Source organism: Manis pentadactyla, chromosome 5, assembly GCF_030020395.1.
Source record: "Manis pentadactyla isolate mManPen7 chromosome 5, mManPen7.hap1, whole genome shotgun sequence".
NCBI classification, from domain to species: Eukaryota; Metazoa; Chordata; class Mammalia; order Pholidota; family Manidae; genus Manis; species Manis pentadactyla.
The window spans coordinates 44,317,638-44,332,696 of record NC_080023.1 but is presented as its reverse complement, the minus strand read 5'-3'; the positions used below and the strand labels follow the sequence as shown (position 1 = coordinate 44,332,696).

At 38.7% G+C, this 15,059-nt stretch overlaps 1 protein-coding gene across 8 annotated transcripts in view; it reads left to right on the top strand.

Annotated features, from left to right (window-relative positions):
- Nucleotides 1-14,912, top strand: part of CLOCK (clock circadian regulator) — a 157,924-nt gene extending 143,012 nt beyond the window's left edge. For 7 of the 8 annotated variants that reach the window (XM_057502237.1, XM_057502235.1, XM_036895296.2 and 4 more), the window contains one exon: nucleotides 7,447-14,912. In XM_057502237.1, the coding sequence (XP_057358220.1) occupies nucleotides 7,447-7,626 (180 nt within the window). In that variant the 3' untranslated portion in view covers nucleotides 7,627-14,912. The remainder of the gene's footprint in view (nucleotides 1-7,446) is intronic. The other variant, XR_008997738.1, reaches the window with a different exon arrangement.
- Nucleotides 14,913-15,059: the final 147 nt, after the last annotated feature.

Sequence of the window (15,059 nt, the reverse complement as noted above, 5' to 3'; positions counted from 1 at the left end):
TGCCATTGTATGTCCATGGCTCCTTTATCAAATATTAATTGACCATATATGTTTGGATTAATGTCTGGATTCTCTAGTCTGTTCCATTGGTCTGTGGCTCTGTTCTTGTGCCAGTACCAAATTGTCTTGATTACTATGGCTTTATAGTAGAGCTTGAAGTTGGGGAGTGAGATCCCCCCTACTTTATTCTTCTTTCTCAGGATTGCTTTGGCTATTCGGGGTCTTTGGTGTTTCCATATGAATTTTTGAATTATTTGTTCCAGTTTATTGAAGAATGTTGCTGGTAGTTTCATAGGGATTGCATCAAATCTGTATATTGCTTTGGGCAGGATGGCCATTTTGACGATATTAATTCTTCCTAGCCACGAGCATGGGATGCGTTTCCATCTGTTAGTGTCCCCTTTAATTTCTCTTAAGAGTGACTTGTAGTTTTCAGAGTATAAGTCTTTCACTTCTTTGGTTAGGTTTATTCCTAGGTATTTTATTTTTTTTGATGCAATTGTGAATGGAGTTGTTTTCCTGATTTCTCTTTCTGTTGGTTCATTGTTAGTGTATAGGAAAGCCACAGATTTCTGTGTGTTGATTTTGTATCCTGCAACTTTGCTGTATTCCGATATCAGTTCTAGTAGTTTTGGGGTGGAGCCTTTAGGGTTTTTTATGTACAGTATCATGTCATCTGCAAATAGTGACAGTTTAACTTCTTCTTTACCAATCTGGATTCCTTGTATTTCTTTGTTTTGTCTGATCGCCATGGCTAGGACCTCCAGTATTATGTTAAATAACAGTGGGGAGAGTGGGCATCCCTGTCTAGTTCCCGATCTCAGAGGAAATGCTTTCAGCTTCTCGCTGTTTAATATAATGTTGGCTGTGGGTTTATCATAGATGGCCTTTATTATGTTGAGGTACTTGCCCTCTATTCCCATTTTGCTGAGAGTTTTTATCATGAATGGATGTTGAACTTTGTCAAATGCTTTTTCAGCATCTATGGAGATGATCATGTGGTTTTTGTCTTTCTTTTTGTTGATGTGGTGGATGATGTTGATGGATTTTCGAATGTTGTACCATCCTTGCATCCCTGGGATGAATCCCACTTGGTCATGGTGTATGATCCTTTTGATGTATTTTTTAATTCGGTTTGCTGATATTTTGTTGAGTATTTTTGCATCTATGTTCATCAGGGATATTGGTCTGTAGTTTTCTTTTTTGGTGGGGTCTTTGCCTGGTTTTGGTATTAGGGTGATGTTAGCTTCATAGAATGAGTTTGGGAGTATCCCCTCCTCCTCTATTTTTTGGAAAACTGTAAGGAGAATGGGTATTATGTCTTCTCTGTATGTCTGATAAAATTCTGAGGTAAATCCATCTGGCCCCGGGGTTTTGTTCTTGGGTAGTTTTTGATTACCACTTCAATTTCGTTGCTGGTAATTGGTCTGTTTAGATTTTCTGTTTCTTTCTGGGTCAGTCTTGGAAGGTTGTATTTTCCTAGGAAGTTGTCCATTTCTCCTAGGTTTCCCAGCTTGTTAGCATATAGATTTTCATAGTATTCTCTAATAATTCTTTGTATTTCTGTGGGGTCCATCGTGATTTTTCCTTTCTCGTTTCTGATACTGTTGGTTTGTGTTGACTCTCTTTTCCTCTTAATAAGTCTGGCTAGAGGCTTATCTATTTTGTTTATTTTCTCGAAGAACCAGCTCTTGGTTTCATTGATTTTTGCTATTGTTTTATTCTTCTCAATTTTATTTATTTCTTCTCTGATCTTTATTATGTCCCTACTTCTGCTGACCTTAGGCCTAATTTGTTCTTCTTTTTCCAATTTCGACAATTGTGACATTACACCATTCATTTGGGATTGTTCTTACTTTTTAAAATATGCTTGGATTGCTATATACTTTCCTCTTAAGACTGCTTTTGCTGTGTCCCACAGAAGTTGGGGCTTAGTGTTGTTGTTGTCATTTGTTTCCATATATTGCTGGATCTCCTTTGTGATTTAGTCATTGATCCATTGATTATTTAGGAGTGTGTTGTTAAGCCTCCATGTGTTTGTGAGCCTTTTTGCTTTCTTTGTACAGTTTATTTCTAGTTTTATGCCTTTGTGGTCTGAAAAGTTGGTGGGCAGGATTTCAATCTTTTTGAATTTACTGAGGCTCTTTTTGTGGCCTAGTATGTGGTCTATTCTGGAGAATGTTCCATGTGCACTTGAGAAGGATATGTATCCTGTTGCTTTTGGATGTAGAGTTCTGTAGATGTCTATTAGGTCCATCTGCTCTACTGTGTTGTTCGGTGCTTCCGTGTCCTTACTTATTTTCTGCCCGGTGGATCTATCCTTTGTTGTGAGTGGTGTGTTGAAGTCTCCTAGAATGAATGCATTGCAGTCTATTTCCCCCTTTAGTTCTGTTAGTATTTGTTTCACATATGCTGGTCCTCCTGTGTTGGGTGCATATATATTTAGAATGGTTATATCCTCTTGTTGCACTGAGCCCTTTATCATTTTGTGGTGTCCTTCTTTATCTCTTGTTACTTTCTTTGTTTTGAAGTTTATTTTGTCTGATATTAGTACTGCAACCCCTGCTTTCTTCTCGCTGTTGTTTGCCTGAAATATGTTTTTCCTTCCCTTGACTTTTAGTCTGTACATGTCTTTGGGTTTGAGGTGAGTTTCTTGTAAGCAGCATATAGATGGGTCTTGCTTTTTTATCCATTCTGTTACTCTGTGTCTTTTGATTGGTGCATTCAGTCCATTAACATTTAGGGTGACTATTGAAAGATTTGTACTTATTGCCATTGCAGGCTTTAAATTCGTGGTTACCAAAGGTTCAAGGTTAGCCTCTTTAGTATCTTACTGCCTAACTTAGCTCGCTTATTGAGCTGTTATATACACTGTCTGGAGATTCTTTTCTTCTCTCCCTTCTTGTTCCTCCTCCTCGATTCTTCATATGTTGGGTGTTTTGTTCTGTGCTCTTTCTAGGAGTGCTCCCATCTAGAACAGTCCCTGTAAGATGTCCTGTAGAGGTGGTTTGTGGGAAGCAAATTCCCTCAGCTTTTGTTTGTCTGGGAATTGTTTAATCCCACCATCATATTTGAATGATGGTCTTGCTGGATACAGTATCCTTGGTTCAAGGCCCTTCTGTTTCATTGCATTAAATATATCATGCCATTCTCTTCTGGCCTGTAGGGTTTCTGTTGAGAAGTCTGACATTAGCCTGATGGGTTTTCCTTTATAGGTGACCTTTTTCTCTCTAGCTGCCTTTAAAACTCTTTCCTTGTCCTTGATCTTTGCCATTTTAATTAATATGTGTCTTGATGTTGTCCTCCTTGGATCCTTTCTGTTGGGGGTTCTGTGTATTTCCGTGGTCTGTTCGATTATTTCCTCCCCCAGTTTGGGGAAGTTTTCAGCAATTATTTCTTCCAAGATACTTTCCATCCCTTTTCCACTCTCTTCTTCTTCTGGTACCCCTATAATACGGATATTGTTCCTTTTGGATTGGTCACACAGTTCTCTTAATATTGTTTCATTCCTGGAGATCCTTTTGTCTTTCTCTATGTCAGCTTCTATGCGTTCCTGTTCTCTGATTTCAATTCCATCAATGGCCTCTTGCATCCTATCCATTCTGCTTATAAACCCTTCCAGAGTTTGTTTCATTTCTGTAATTTCCTTTCTGGCATCTGTGATCTCCCTCCGGACTTCATCCCATATCTCTTGCATATTTCTCTGCGTCTCTGTCAGCATGTTTATGATTCTTATTTTGAATTCTTTGTCAGGAAGACTGGTTAGGTCTGTCTCCTTCTCTGGTGTTGTCTCTGTGATCTTTGTCTGCCTGTAGTTTTGCCTTTTCATGGTGATAGGAATAGTTTGCAGAGCTGGGATGAGTGACGGCTGGAAGAACTTCCCTTCTTGTTGGTTTGTGGCCCTCCTCTCCTGGGAGAACAGCGACCTCTCGTGGCTTGTGCTTGGCAGCTGCGTGCAGACAGGGTTTCTGCTTCCTGCCCGGCTGCTATGGAGTTTGTCTCCGCTGTTGCTGTGGGCGTGGCCTGGCTTGGGCCGCTGCTCCAAAGTGGTGGAGTCGCGTTGGAGGGGGAGCGGCTGGGAGGCTTTTTATCTCTGAAAGGGGCCTCCCTGCTCCCTGCAGCCCAGGGGATTAGGGGGCCCAGAGATCCCCAGATTCCCTACCTCTGGATTAAGTGTCCCGCCCTGCCCCTTCAGACTTCCAGAAAGTACCCGCCAAAACAAAACAACAACCACAAAAAAAAAAAAAAAATTTTTTTTTATTAAAAAAATGAAAAAGTAAAAAATGGCTGCTCGTTTTTCTTTATTCTCCGGCGCCAGCCTCAGGCATCTGCTCACCGGTCTTGCTGCCCTGTTTCCCTAGTTTTGGGGTCCCTATCCCTTTAAGAGTTCCAAAAATTGCTTGCCAAAACAAAACAGAAAAAAAAAAAGAAAAAATGGCCACTTGCTTTTCTTATGTCCTCCGGCGCCAGGCCTCTGGTACCCGCTCACCGTTCTTGCTGCCCTATTTCCCTAGTATCTTGGGCCCCACACATGCACTGTGTCTGCGCTCTGCTCCGGATGGGGGGCTGGGTGTTCAACAGTCCTGGGCACCGTCTCACTCCTGCTCTGCCTATTCTTCTCCCGCCGCGAGCTGGGGTGAGGGGCGCTCGGGTCCCGCTGGGCCAGGGCTTGTATCTTACCCCCTTTACGAGGCACTGGGTTCTCGCAGGTGTGGATGTGGTCTGGATGTTGTCCTGTGTCCTCTGGTCTTTATTCTAGGAAGAGTTGTCTGTGTTATATTTTCATAGATATATGTGGTTTTGGGAGGAGATTTCCGCTGCTCTACTCACGCCGCCATCTTGGCTCCAGCACATTTACTTTTATATAAGGAAATCAGGCATTACATGAACAGTTTTGTAAATGAGGTGAAAAATCCCTGAAAACTTACTATACAAGTTAAATTTCTAAAAAAACAGAGCTTGTCCTGGTTAGCTTTCTCTTTCCTTCTTTGGTCTTTGGAAGACTTTCAGCCCTGCCACAGACATAGCTAATTATCTCAACTTCTGTGCACATCAAGGACTTTACCTAAAGCTCACTCTGGCTAAAGCTTCTGCAATTCAAGGAAAGACACCTTCCTTCCTTTTTCTAGCAGGCCATTAAACTCTGCTCTACAGGGCAGGAGTATGAAAAGGGATTGTTGGAAAATTAGTATAGGCATTATCTTATTTTCTTGGATTAAGTTTTATAATTTTTTAATTATAAATTAGTATCAAGGAGAAATACTGTGGAGGCAGTATTATGTCATAGTAAGAACTTGGGCTCTAAAGTCAGGCTGCCCTGAGGTGGAATCACTGTGTTATCCTGTACTGTGTTACCTGTGGTGGTCACTTAACCCGCTAAAATTCAGTTTCCTCATCTGTAATATGGAGGTGCTTAATAATGTCTATCTCATGGGTGAAAGATGCTTGTAAATCACTGAACACAGTTTAAGGCACATAACTAGTGATCATTTATGACCACTACCTTGATAAATGTAATAGACACTCTGATTAACCAAAATGCAGACACAGATCTCATGTGGGTATATCAGGCAGGATCTACTTGTCTAAAGGATACAGAAGAAAGTCGCCTAGGTAGGGATCCTCAGCAAGGAGATCAGCAGGACACATCTCTGGACCTCAGTACCCTCACTGGGGGTGCACAGCAGATTATGATACCTGGAAGTCCAATTTTTTCCCTTCTGACCTAGGGGAGGGCAGTTGTGAATGGAGGCTAGCCTAGAATTTGTGCTAAAAGACCATTCCATGTAGGCCAGGCATATGTCAATTTTAGAGTTACCCAACATATGGTACGATTAGAAGATGGGGTATTGTACTGTATATTCAAGCATAAACACAGTAATTTATTACCCTTGGTGTTCTGAAGCAAATGTAATTGTTGACTTGGTGATGTGGGAAACTAAACAGGTTAGTTGCCTAAATATCTCTAAGAGTCATAGTCCCTTGACCTTAACACCATACTGCAGCCATTAATGACTAGGTTAGCTATTGTTATAAATGGACTAATAACAAGTTAGAAAGTATTATCTAGGGGAAATATATTCAGTGAAAATTAAGCAAAAGCTTAAAAAAGGAGAGGACTTGCCTTAAGATCTAAGTCTTCTATTAGGGAACAAAGGCCCTTAAAAGAATGAATATTCTCTTCTCCCCAACTTGTACAGAAAGTATTTTAAAGATGTGGGACCCCTTAATAAATAAGGCAGGCAATACCCTTCAGAAATATACTCATATGTAGATAGTAATCACACAATTTGGTTTTTCTGAGTGTATCACACTTAGTTCCAAAATGTATCTCTTTTGTAACCCTGTAAAGCTCATAAATATCATGAGCCTAAGAAAAGCATTTCCTAATAGCAAAGATAGTATGAAAATTCTCCAGGTCCATAGCAAAGCTTAATGGTTGTTAAGGCTCAACAATCTGTCCATTTGTATGTGTGCATATTACGCACATGTGCAGTTGACCTTAATATACATCTGCAAAAATCACAGTTCTGTTCTAAAATTAGGAACCCTGCACCAAATGTCAGTAGTGAGGGAAGATGTTCATTTTAAAAATTCACTTTCTTTTGACTAGTTACCTTTGTATCTCCAGAAGAAGGAATTAGGTAAAAGAAACAGGCTCATCAAGTTTGGACTTGCCCAAGGTCACACAGCTAATCAGCAGCAGAGCAAAACTCAAAGCCAGGGCTTCTGACTTCAGAGCCTGTGCCCTATTTTGTTTTGGTTTGATTTTTGTTACACCGCACTGCTACATATAGGACTTAAGTCTCTGACTTTGCCCTCTAAATTTGCCCTCATTATCTTTAAGTCATGTTAATATTTAATCTTCATAAGAACCCAATATGGGAGTTATGGTGGTTATCCTTATTTTGTACATAAAGAAACTGAGGCCCAAAGAAGTAAACAGTGACAAAAGCACATGTGTAGTAAAAGAGGCAGGAGTTTGAACCCAGTGTGCCTCCCCTCAGAGTCCCTGCTCTCAGCCGCTGAGCTGCTGCTCAAACCAGCTGAATGACCCTCTGCAGAAGGCATTGTCTGTCTGACCTCAGAGTATCTGTGATTCCTGTGTTCTTAGCCATGCTTATATTTTATTATCTGTGTAAAGGTATAGTCTTAGGGACACAGAAGGTGGAAGAATGTGTGTAGCTTGTCTCAAGATGTAGATTGCATTCTATGTCGTGTACTCTTTAGCTCAGATTCCTTAAAAGGGAATTGTCATACTTTCAAAAAGAGAGAAAGCTTCATGAACATTTTCGAATAAAGTATTTTTAAATGAGATAGCAAAAATTATGTAGATTATGGGGGTTAAAGGATTTTGTCCCTATGAAGAGTGGAAAACTTGAGTAAATCTTAATGTAGGCGATGTAATGGGGTAAAACAATGTTGCATAATCCGTTTCTTTTTTAGACTTCAAGGTTGCTCCATGGGAATCCTTCAACTCAGCTTATCCTCTCTGCTGCATTTCCACTACAACAGAGTACTTTCCCTCAGTCACATCACCAGCAACACCAGTCTCAGCAACAGCAGCAGCCGAGTCGGCACAGGACTGACAGTTCAACCGACCCTCCCAGGGTTCCCCCGCAGTAGCATGAGTGCCTCCTCTCTGACCCCCCGGGGCAGAGGGGGCTGGTCCGGAAAGGGTTGCTCAGATGATCTGAGGACAGGAGGAAGAATTCCAGCAGTTGCATGAGATGTAGTATTGAGTGTTCTAGTTCCTGGAATTAGAGGGGAAATGCTACCTATAGTGCTCCAGGTGTACATTAAATACCAGCCAGCAGGAGATGATCATAGGGCCATAGTCAATTCTAACAGTGTTTTACTGGCCTAGATAGTTTTTGATGGAAAAAGAGTATATTGCCAAACGTTAAGAAGCTCAGCTATGAACATGACCTCCAATGAATCAGAAAGGCACTAACAACGTTAGTAAATGTAGTTGTTCTGTGCCTGTTTTTAAGTGTTACAGAGGACACACCAGTCATGTCAGGGGTTTGCTTACCATGAGGCCATGAAGACAGTCCAGTAGCCTTTGCAGGCCCCCTTCCCATTCCCCTCTCCTCTTTTCAGATCATGATGGGACAGAAGTTTATTTCAGAATGTTGTGTGGGTTCAAATTCTTTATGTATAGATGATATAAAAATATTACGTGTATGTCTGGATAAAAGGAGAGAAAGCAAAATGTTTTGTATGCTGCATGAAAGCATTATCTCCTCAAGTATATGTCCGTAGATTCTGACACCATGTGCAGACTAATACATCCTTTGTTTTCCCTTTTGTTTACAGCACAGTAGTGTTCTACTCATTTTTCCAGGGCACAGGTCTTACTGTTCATACTTCGGCTGTGATGTCAAAGTTTGTTCAGTGAGGTATAATGTGCTGCTGGAAATGGATTTTTTTTTCAGGTTAAATTATTGAAACAACAGGATTTTCAAGTTACTCAGAAATACCCTCATTTCATTATTTTTCAATTATGTTTGAAAATAGGATTTGCACTGCTTTATTTTAGATGGTTGGGAGTTTTGATCACATATATTTTGATATAATTCATAGTTGGAAATAGTTGTATAAATGGTTTTCAACAAGCCTGAAAGAAATTTCCAGAATGTTTCAGTTATAGGAGTAAAATTTGCACACAAAACATTTTAGGCACTTTCTAACATTCTCACTGGTGGGAATTTTAACTTTTAGATTTGTTGGAATCTTTTTATTATCCTTCACAATTTCAATGCTTCTTTTAGTCAGAAATGATTCAGGGTTATTTGAGAGAAAAAAAACCCATAGTGCCTTGATTTTGATTCAGGTGATAACTCACCATCTTGAATTCATTGTCTGGTTTCAGTAGCAGTTTTGAAACCTTAGTACATTTTTAACAGCATGTGGGTGTCAGAGCCGTCGTTATTCTCCTAGGTTCCTGTGAAGACTGCTTTGAGTCTCTTGGACTGGAGGTACAAATAATTTAGAAATAAAAGATGACATCCTAACACTGTCAGAGTCATTAATGTGATCACAAAATAGTTTTCCTAAATCACCTTTCTTTAAAGCTTAAGGAAAGGTTAATTTAAGATTTATAGTAAAATATTTGCTCAGTATGATTTTGATATTCCTACAAAGAAAAAAAGAGGGGTAGGAATTGGCTTTGCCTTTACTACACTGGAATATTGTAACTCACATGCTCTCTAAACATGAACTAAGATTTCATTTGGCAATGTTGTATTCTAAAGGTAATAAATACCAACAGATGTTGCATACATTAAAAAAGCATTTTATAGATGTTATGGTACTAAAGATGTACAAGTATAGTGCAAAGGAAAATTAATGCAAAATGTCTTATATTAAAAATTACTCAGTAAAGGGAGGACAGCAAGCTGTAATAAATCAAAATTGAACTTTAAATGTGTAAAATGATTGAGGTTGTTAAACAGAAAAGGCTTTAAACAATGAAAATAACCTAATACAGAAATGCTAGATGGAGTCAGAGGAATTCTAAATCAATTCTTAAGACTTTTCTGTCCTCGACTTTGCTATCATCCTTAAGGGACATACTTTGTCTTTCTGTAGAAAACTCTACCTGGCCACTTAAATTAGAAAATTAATGCTGAAGAAGAAAACAACCAAAGAAAGTTGGTATCTACCCTTCCACAAAAGAAGTGTCACTAGATACCAACTAATAATTAACATATCAGGAAGCTCATTTTCTAGTTAGATGATCCTCTGAAAAAGATTTCTTTCTCATGAATGTCAAGAATAGTTATCAGAATGTATGTGGTCCTAAGCATAATACACGTAGATGGAATTGATGTAGAATGTGGCAACAGTATTTTCTCCCGTCAGATTGCCTTTCTCAACCTTATCATGCCGTTCCATATATATATATATATATATATATGAGTTGTGCCTCACTTATTTATTGGCCATATCTAGTGATATGGATTTTGCCAACAAAGATATGAAGAACTGTTAAGGTTTATCCTCCAAAAACCCTACTTAAAAGGAAGATCATGGACTATGAGTACTGTGTACTTAGGTTTGCAAAGGCCAGGTGTAAGGTGAGCCACAAGATAAATCTGCAGACTGCTTATTCACATTCTCCTCCACCAGTCCCTTCAGATATTTTCCATTCTCAGACATTTGGAAAAGAAAATTAGACAAAATTTTGCTTTATAATTCCTGTTGTTCCTTACAGCTCATTTTTCTCTGCTTAGAGCTGATTGCCTAATTTAAAGGAACAGCTAGCTGCTTTGCCTTTGCTGTCAGTATGAAGTGTTGTGTTGGAAAAGCTAGTAAGCACCCGCTGCCTCTCAGCTCCTTCTCAAACTTGGGTTTTCCTTCTGCTTTTCTGGAACTTCAGTTGCAAAACTATCCTTGCTCCCTTCCCCATGAACTAAGACTGGAGCTCTCTGATGAAGACTTAGCAGTTGCCTATTCATTCATTTCTGTAGCCAAAGTTGTTAATTAAAATCCCAAATCTAAGTCATGGAAAAACACCAAATAGGAACACCTTTCAGCTGCTTAAAACCCTGTTTTCCCTCTGCTTTACTCTCATAAGATACTCAGTTTTTCTTTAAAAAATATTTTATTCTGGGCAGCACTTTTAAGGTAGAAATTGTTGAAGATAAGGAAGAATGTTTGCTATTCTGCAGTTATCACTTGGGACTGCTGTGGCACTGGGCAAGTCGGGATGTTAACAACCACAAATGAGGACTACGAGGATTCATAAAGTTGCTGCTGAGAGTTGTGTCAAATCAGAACATAGACATTCAAAGTGCTCCATTTTTTGAGTGGAAAATATTGGAGGAAAAGCAAATAAGAGAGATGGGGTAGCATGTAAGTAAACACTGCAGTTCAGTCTCCAAATGGCTCTAATTTGAGGGTGTAATTGGAGTCCTGTGCTCTGCCTCGTCACTTATATCCTGTTCAGGAATGTGTGGTAATAAGAAGATACCAGTGACTTTGGGCCGTTTGTTGTAGAATACTCAGTACAGAGTAGTAAAAGCATCATTTGGATTCCTCAGAAGTGCTGTGTTTGTGGCCATTGCATTAAAGCAGTCTGCTTGCAGTTATTTAAGGGCATTGAAGCAATGCAGCTCAAAAGGGCATCGTGTGCTGGAGAGAGATGAACCCCTTTTCAAGGAGCCTTAGAAAGGGGGCCCTTAATAGTCTGTTTCCCCTCCTCTACACGAACAGGTAAAAATTATTTTAAACTGGTTATTACTCAGCTTGTTTTAGAATGTGTCCACTATACTGAGGTAAAAAAAATTTTAAGTGGAAATGCAAGTAGCATTTTACTCTAGGATTGTTCATTTCTACTTTTTTTTCTACACTTCTTTGGTGATGGAAAGTTTTTTGAACACATGTGTAAATTGCATTCAAGTCTATAACCTTTCCAGTATCTGTGACCCTGTTCTTAGTCCCTTGGGATTCAATGTTGGAAGATTTAAACACTGGATATTACTATTTAGCTGAGTGAGTCTAGCCGGGAGTAAGCAGATTGGGATTTCTAGATGGTGGAAAAGAACAGCATAAAGGCACTCGCCATTTTAACAGTGATTGGAGAAAGAGAACCTTTTAAGTTTGTTTGGGTTGGGTGAGCATTCTTCTTCTAAAAGGAGCTTCTGAAGTAATTGCAAAGGAAAAGAGTCGACTATTTTTATAGCATATTTAATATATTTGTATATAATGATGAATATAGTAGGAACCCTCCACAGGCCTCCCACTTTTCTAATTTAGTCTCCCTTTTGCCATAGCACTAGCATAGCCTCGTCCGCATGGTTACGTGCCTATTGCCAGCCTACCAAAAGATAGTGCTGCTGCTTTCTGAGACAGGTGAGAAGAGCCGACTCTCATGCCTGGGGATCCTTTATAAAGGAATAGCACACTCTTTTAAAACAACGTACCACAGTCTAAAAGCATCATTTTGAAATGTAACAAGCACTTTATTGCAATTATTCATTTTGATAAAGTTTATTATCTTAGGCATTACCATTTCCAAAGGATCCCCAAATCATCACTTAGGTGAAATTTAAAAATGATACATTTCTGAGAAATGTTTAGATCCAGTGAACCGTAGTAGGTTTATGGGAGTGATTTCAAGGTAGCCAAATGAACTTTGACTTTTGTTTTGAATGTGGTGGACTCGAGATTATAGATGCCTAGTTCCATTTAGACACTACTGTAAACCTGTCTTGCCTATTATGTGGACACTGAGAGAGACCAATGAGCCTGTATAGTTTCAGAGGTCTAGGAAAACTACATCAGTGTGAAGAGATGTATAGAACTAACCTAAATTGATTGGTGGTAGTATTTGAGAATATGGTAATTTCAAGAATTTATTCTGAGTGTTTTAAATGTGCTCTGAAATGTTGGCATGTCATTTCAGAATTTCCATTTGAATTGCTCTTGTAATATTTTTGCACAAAAAGGACTGAGAAAAAGACTGTTGAAGAAAAAAAGTATAATTTGGTCTTATTTTAATGTCTTCTGTGGAAACACTGGGGATGAATTTTGTTGGTATAATTATTAATTCAGGATATTTAAAACAGTATTGAACAGTTCACAAGAAATCAATATGGATATTTAAAAATTTAAACCTTCCTCCCATGTGACTGTTTTGCATATCCCCCCCCATGTCATAATTTAACACTACATTCCTTGTTTTTCTTAAATAAAATACTTTACAGGTTCCGTCTTGAGTAATATTTTCTAAGCTGCCTGGGTTTTCCTAGGAAAACATTTTTTAGTGAAATAGGACAGTTAATGGAGAGACTGTTCAGTAAGATTCCATCACCACCACCAGCAAACACTGAGGTGCTGCATTAAGTGACAATCATAATAGTATTTATGGAAGAATTTAGAAAGTAGTTTTAAAGCAGATGCTTTGAAAGCATTTCTCTGGGTTTCTTGAATAAAAATGGCTAAATGTATTTATATTTTTAAATATCTTTGTGCTGTTTCTCATCAAAGTGGTTTCACAGTATCATGAATTATGTGTGGTGGTGGTTTTTGCCTCATCTTTTACAGGGAGACCTGGCCTTTATCTGGGGTGCAGTCTGCAGCCCTCATGACAGCTTCATGAGCAATCAAAGTCTGTTTTTGACTCAGGACGGCTGTGGAGGGCCCGCTTCCCGATGCCCTGCACTTCCCTCCTGTTCTCAGCTCAGTTAGGAAAAACTAAAGGTAACACCTTGTAAAATCTGCTTTGTATAGCTCCAACCTTTTTCTAGTTTTACTTGATGCCTTTTCTTTTCTGGGTATTTTTTATATGATTACTTCCTCAATTCAGCCACAGCCCAGTCTGACAGAGCCAAAAGCACATATTGCCCCTTTTGCCCATTTGGGTAAATGTTAGCAATACATTCAGCATCTTCTAATGGCCTTCACTAACATATCCATATTCAAATCCATTTAAAGTCCTTAAACATATGTAGGTGGAACAATGCATGAATACTGCCAACTCTTTAACAAAAATGTTTGCTGATTTTTATGGTGTAATGTTGTTGTTTGGCCCTTTAAAAATGGGCCACCATGTTCACATACAGCTCTATTCAATCAAGTGTTTGAACACTTGAAGCCTAGAATCTGAGGATACTTAATTGCCTGAAGTAGGCACTGGAACAGAGTTCTCCGTCCAGAGGTCCTGGAGGAGCTCGAGCCCCATACTGCCTGGTGTTTGGAACCCAGCAGAGAATGGGTAAGCAAAGCACATCAGCTACAAGTTGGACTTACTGATGTGAAGTGTTTAAGGGTTAAGCTGAAGATGTGTTTTCAGATGTATACTTTTACATTTTAGGGAACAAATTGTGACATTGCTTTAAAAATAACATTCAGATGTCGGATAATGTATGTTTCTTACTGGTGCATATTCACTGCTGACAATGGTTATGCCAGTATTAAAGCTGGTAGGAAAAGCTGTATTATCTTTAGTTTGATGTATTAGGCATGTCATTGTGAGGCAGAAAAACTGGCCAGGCCATTTAAAAAAAAATTTTGGCCATAACGGCTGTAATTTGAGACCATTCTAGAGTTACTTTGCAACCTATTCTGCATGGTTTAAGGTGGGGAAAGGCCTCAGCATGGCACTCGCACACTCACTCTGTGTAAAGATTGAAGCCCAGAGTTTAATTCAGTGCTGTATCCAGTTAGTGCAAAAGAAGACTTATCTTCTTACATTTTTATTGCTAACATCAATTGGTAGTTGAAAAAACACACCAGATTCTTTGTAATGTTCTGTGTGGTTCTTAGTGCACTACTCTTGACACTGCTGTCTGTTAACACTTGGTTCTTCATTTTAAGTAAAAATTACATGTAGCCCATCATTCTTCCAAAGGGTGGAGCTATAAAATAGCTGACCTTAAGAATACCTATTTTCCTAAAGCAGACATTTAATTGGAATTCAAATTAATTTACAAAAATGAGACTGACATTTTCCAGTTCTGCCCAAATCCTAAATTGCAGAAGTATGAAGGGATGATGGTTTCACCAGTGCTTTTAAATTCTCTGCTGATTTTCATGAGCTATGCTTGGAAATACAATATTGTATAAAGTATGAGTCACTTTGTTACCAGTTTAATATTGCCATTTTAATTTGGTGTTACAATTGGTTACACTTGTTTTCCAAAACTATCCTTTGAGAAGAGGTAAAATGTGTTATTAGCCTACCTCCACCAGTGTATGATCACTTTTCCAGGTTATGATGTGCAGTTTTTAAAAACTACATGTGCTATTAATTATAATGCTCTTTCCTAGACTCCTACAATGTATTCAGAACTTAAAATTAGAGCAAAAGTCAAGCAGTAGCATTTTTTTTGTGTACATGTAAAATAATAGATCCAGACTTTGTTTCCTTATTCAATTTTAAAAATAAAAAATACCTCAGTGCTGTTTTTCAGTATCACCTGCATTTCTCAAAAAATAACACCTGCTTTATGTGGCACAAAGCTTGTAATGATCACATGATTTTGGATTTTATAGAAGGGCTATTAAATTTAAAGATCACTACCAATGACATTTTCCTTTCTTCTCTTCCA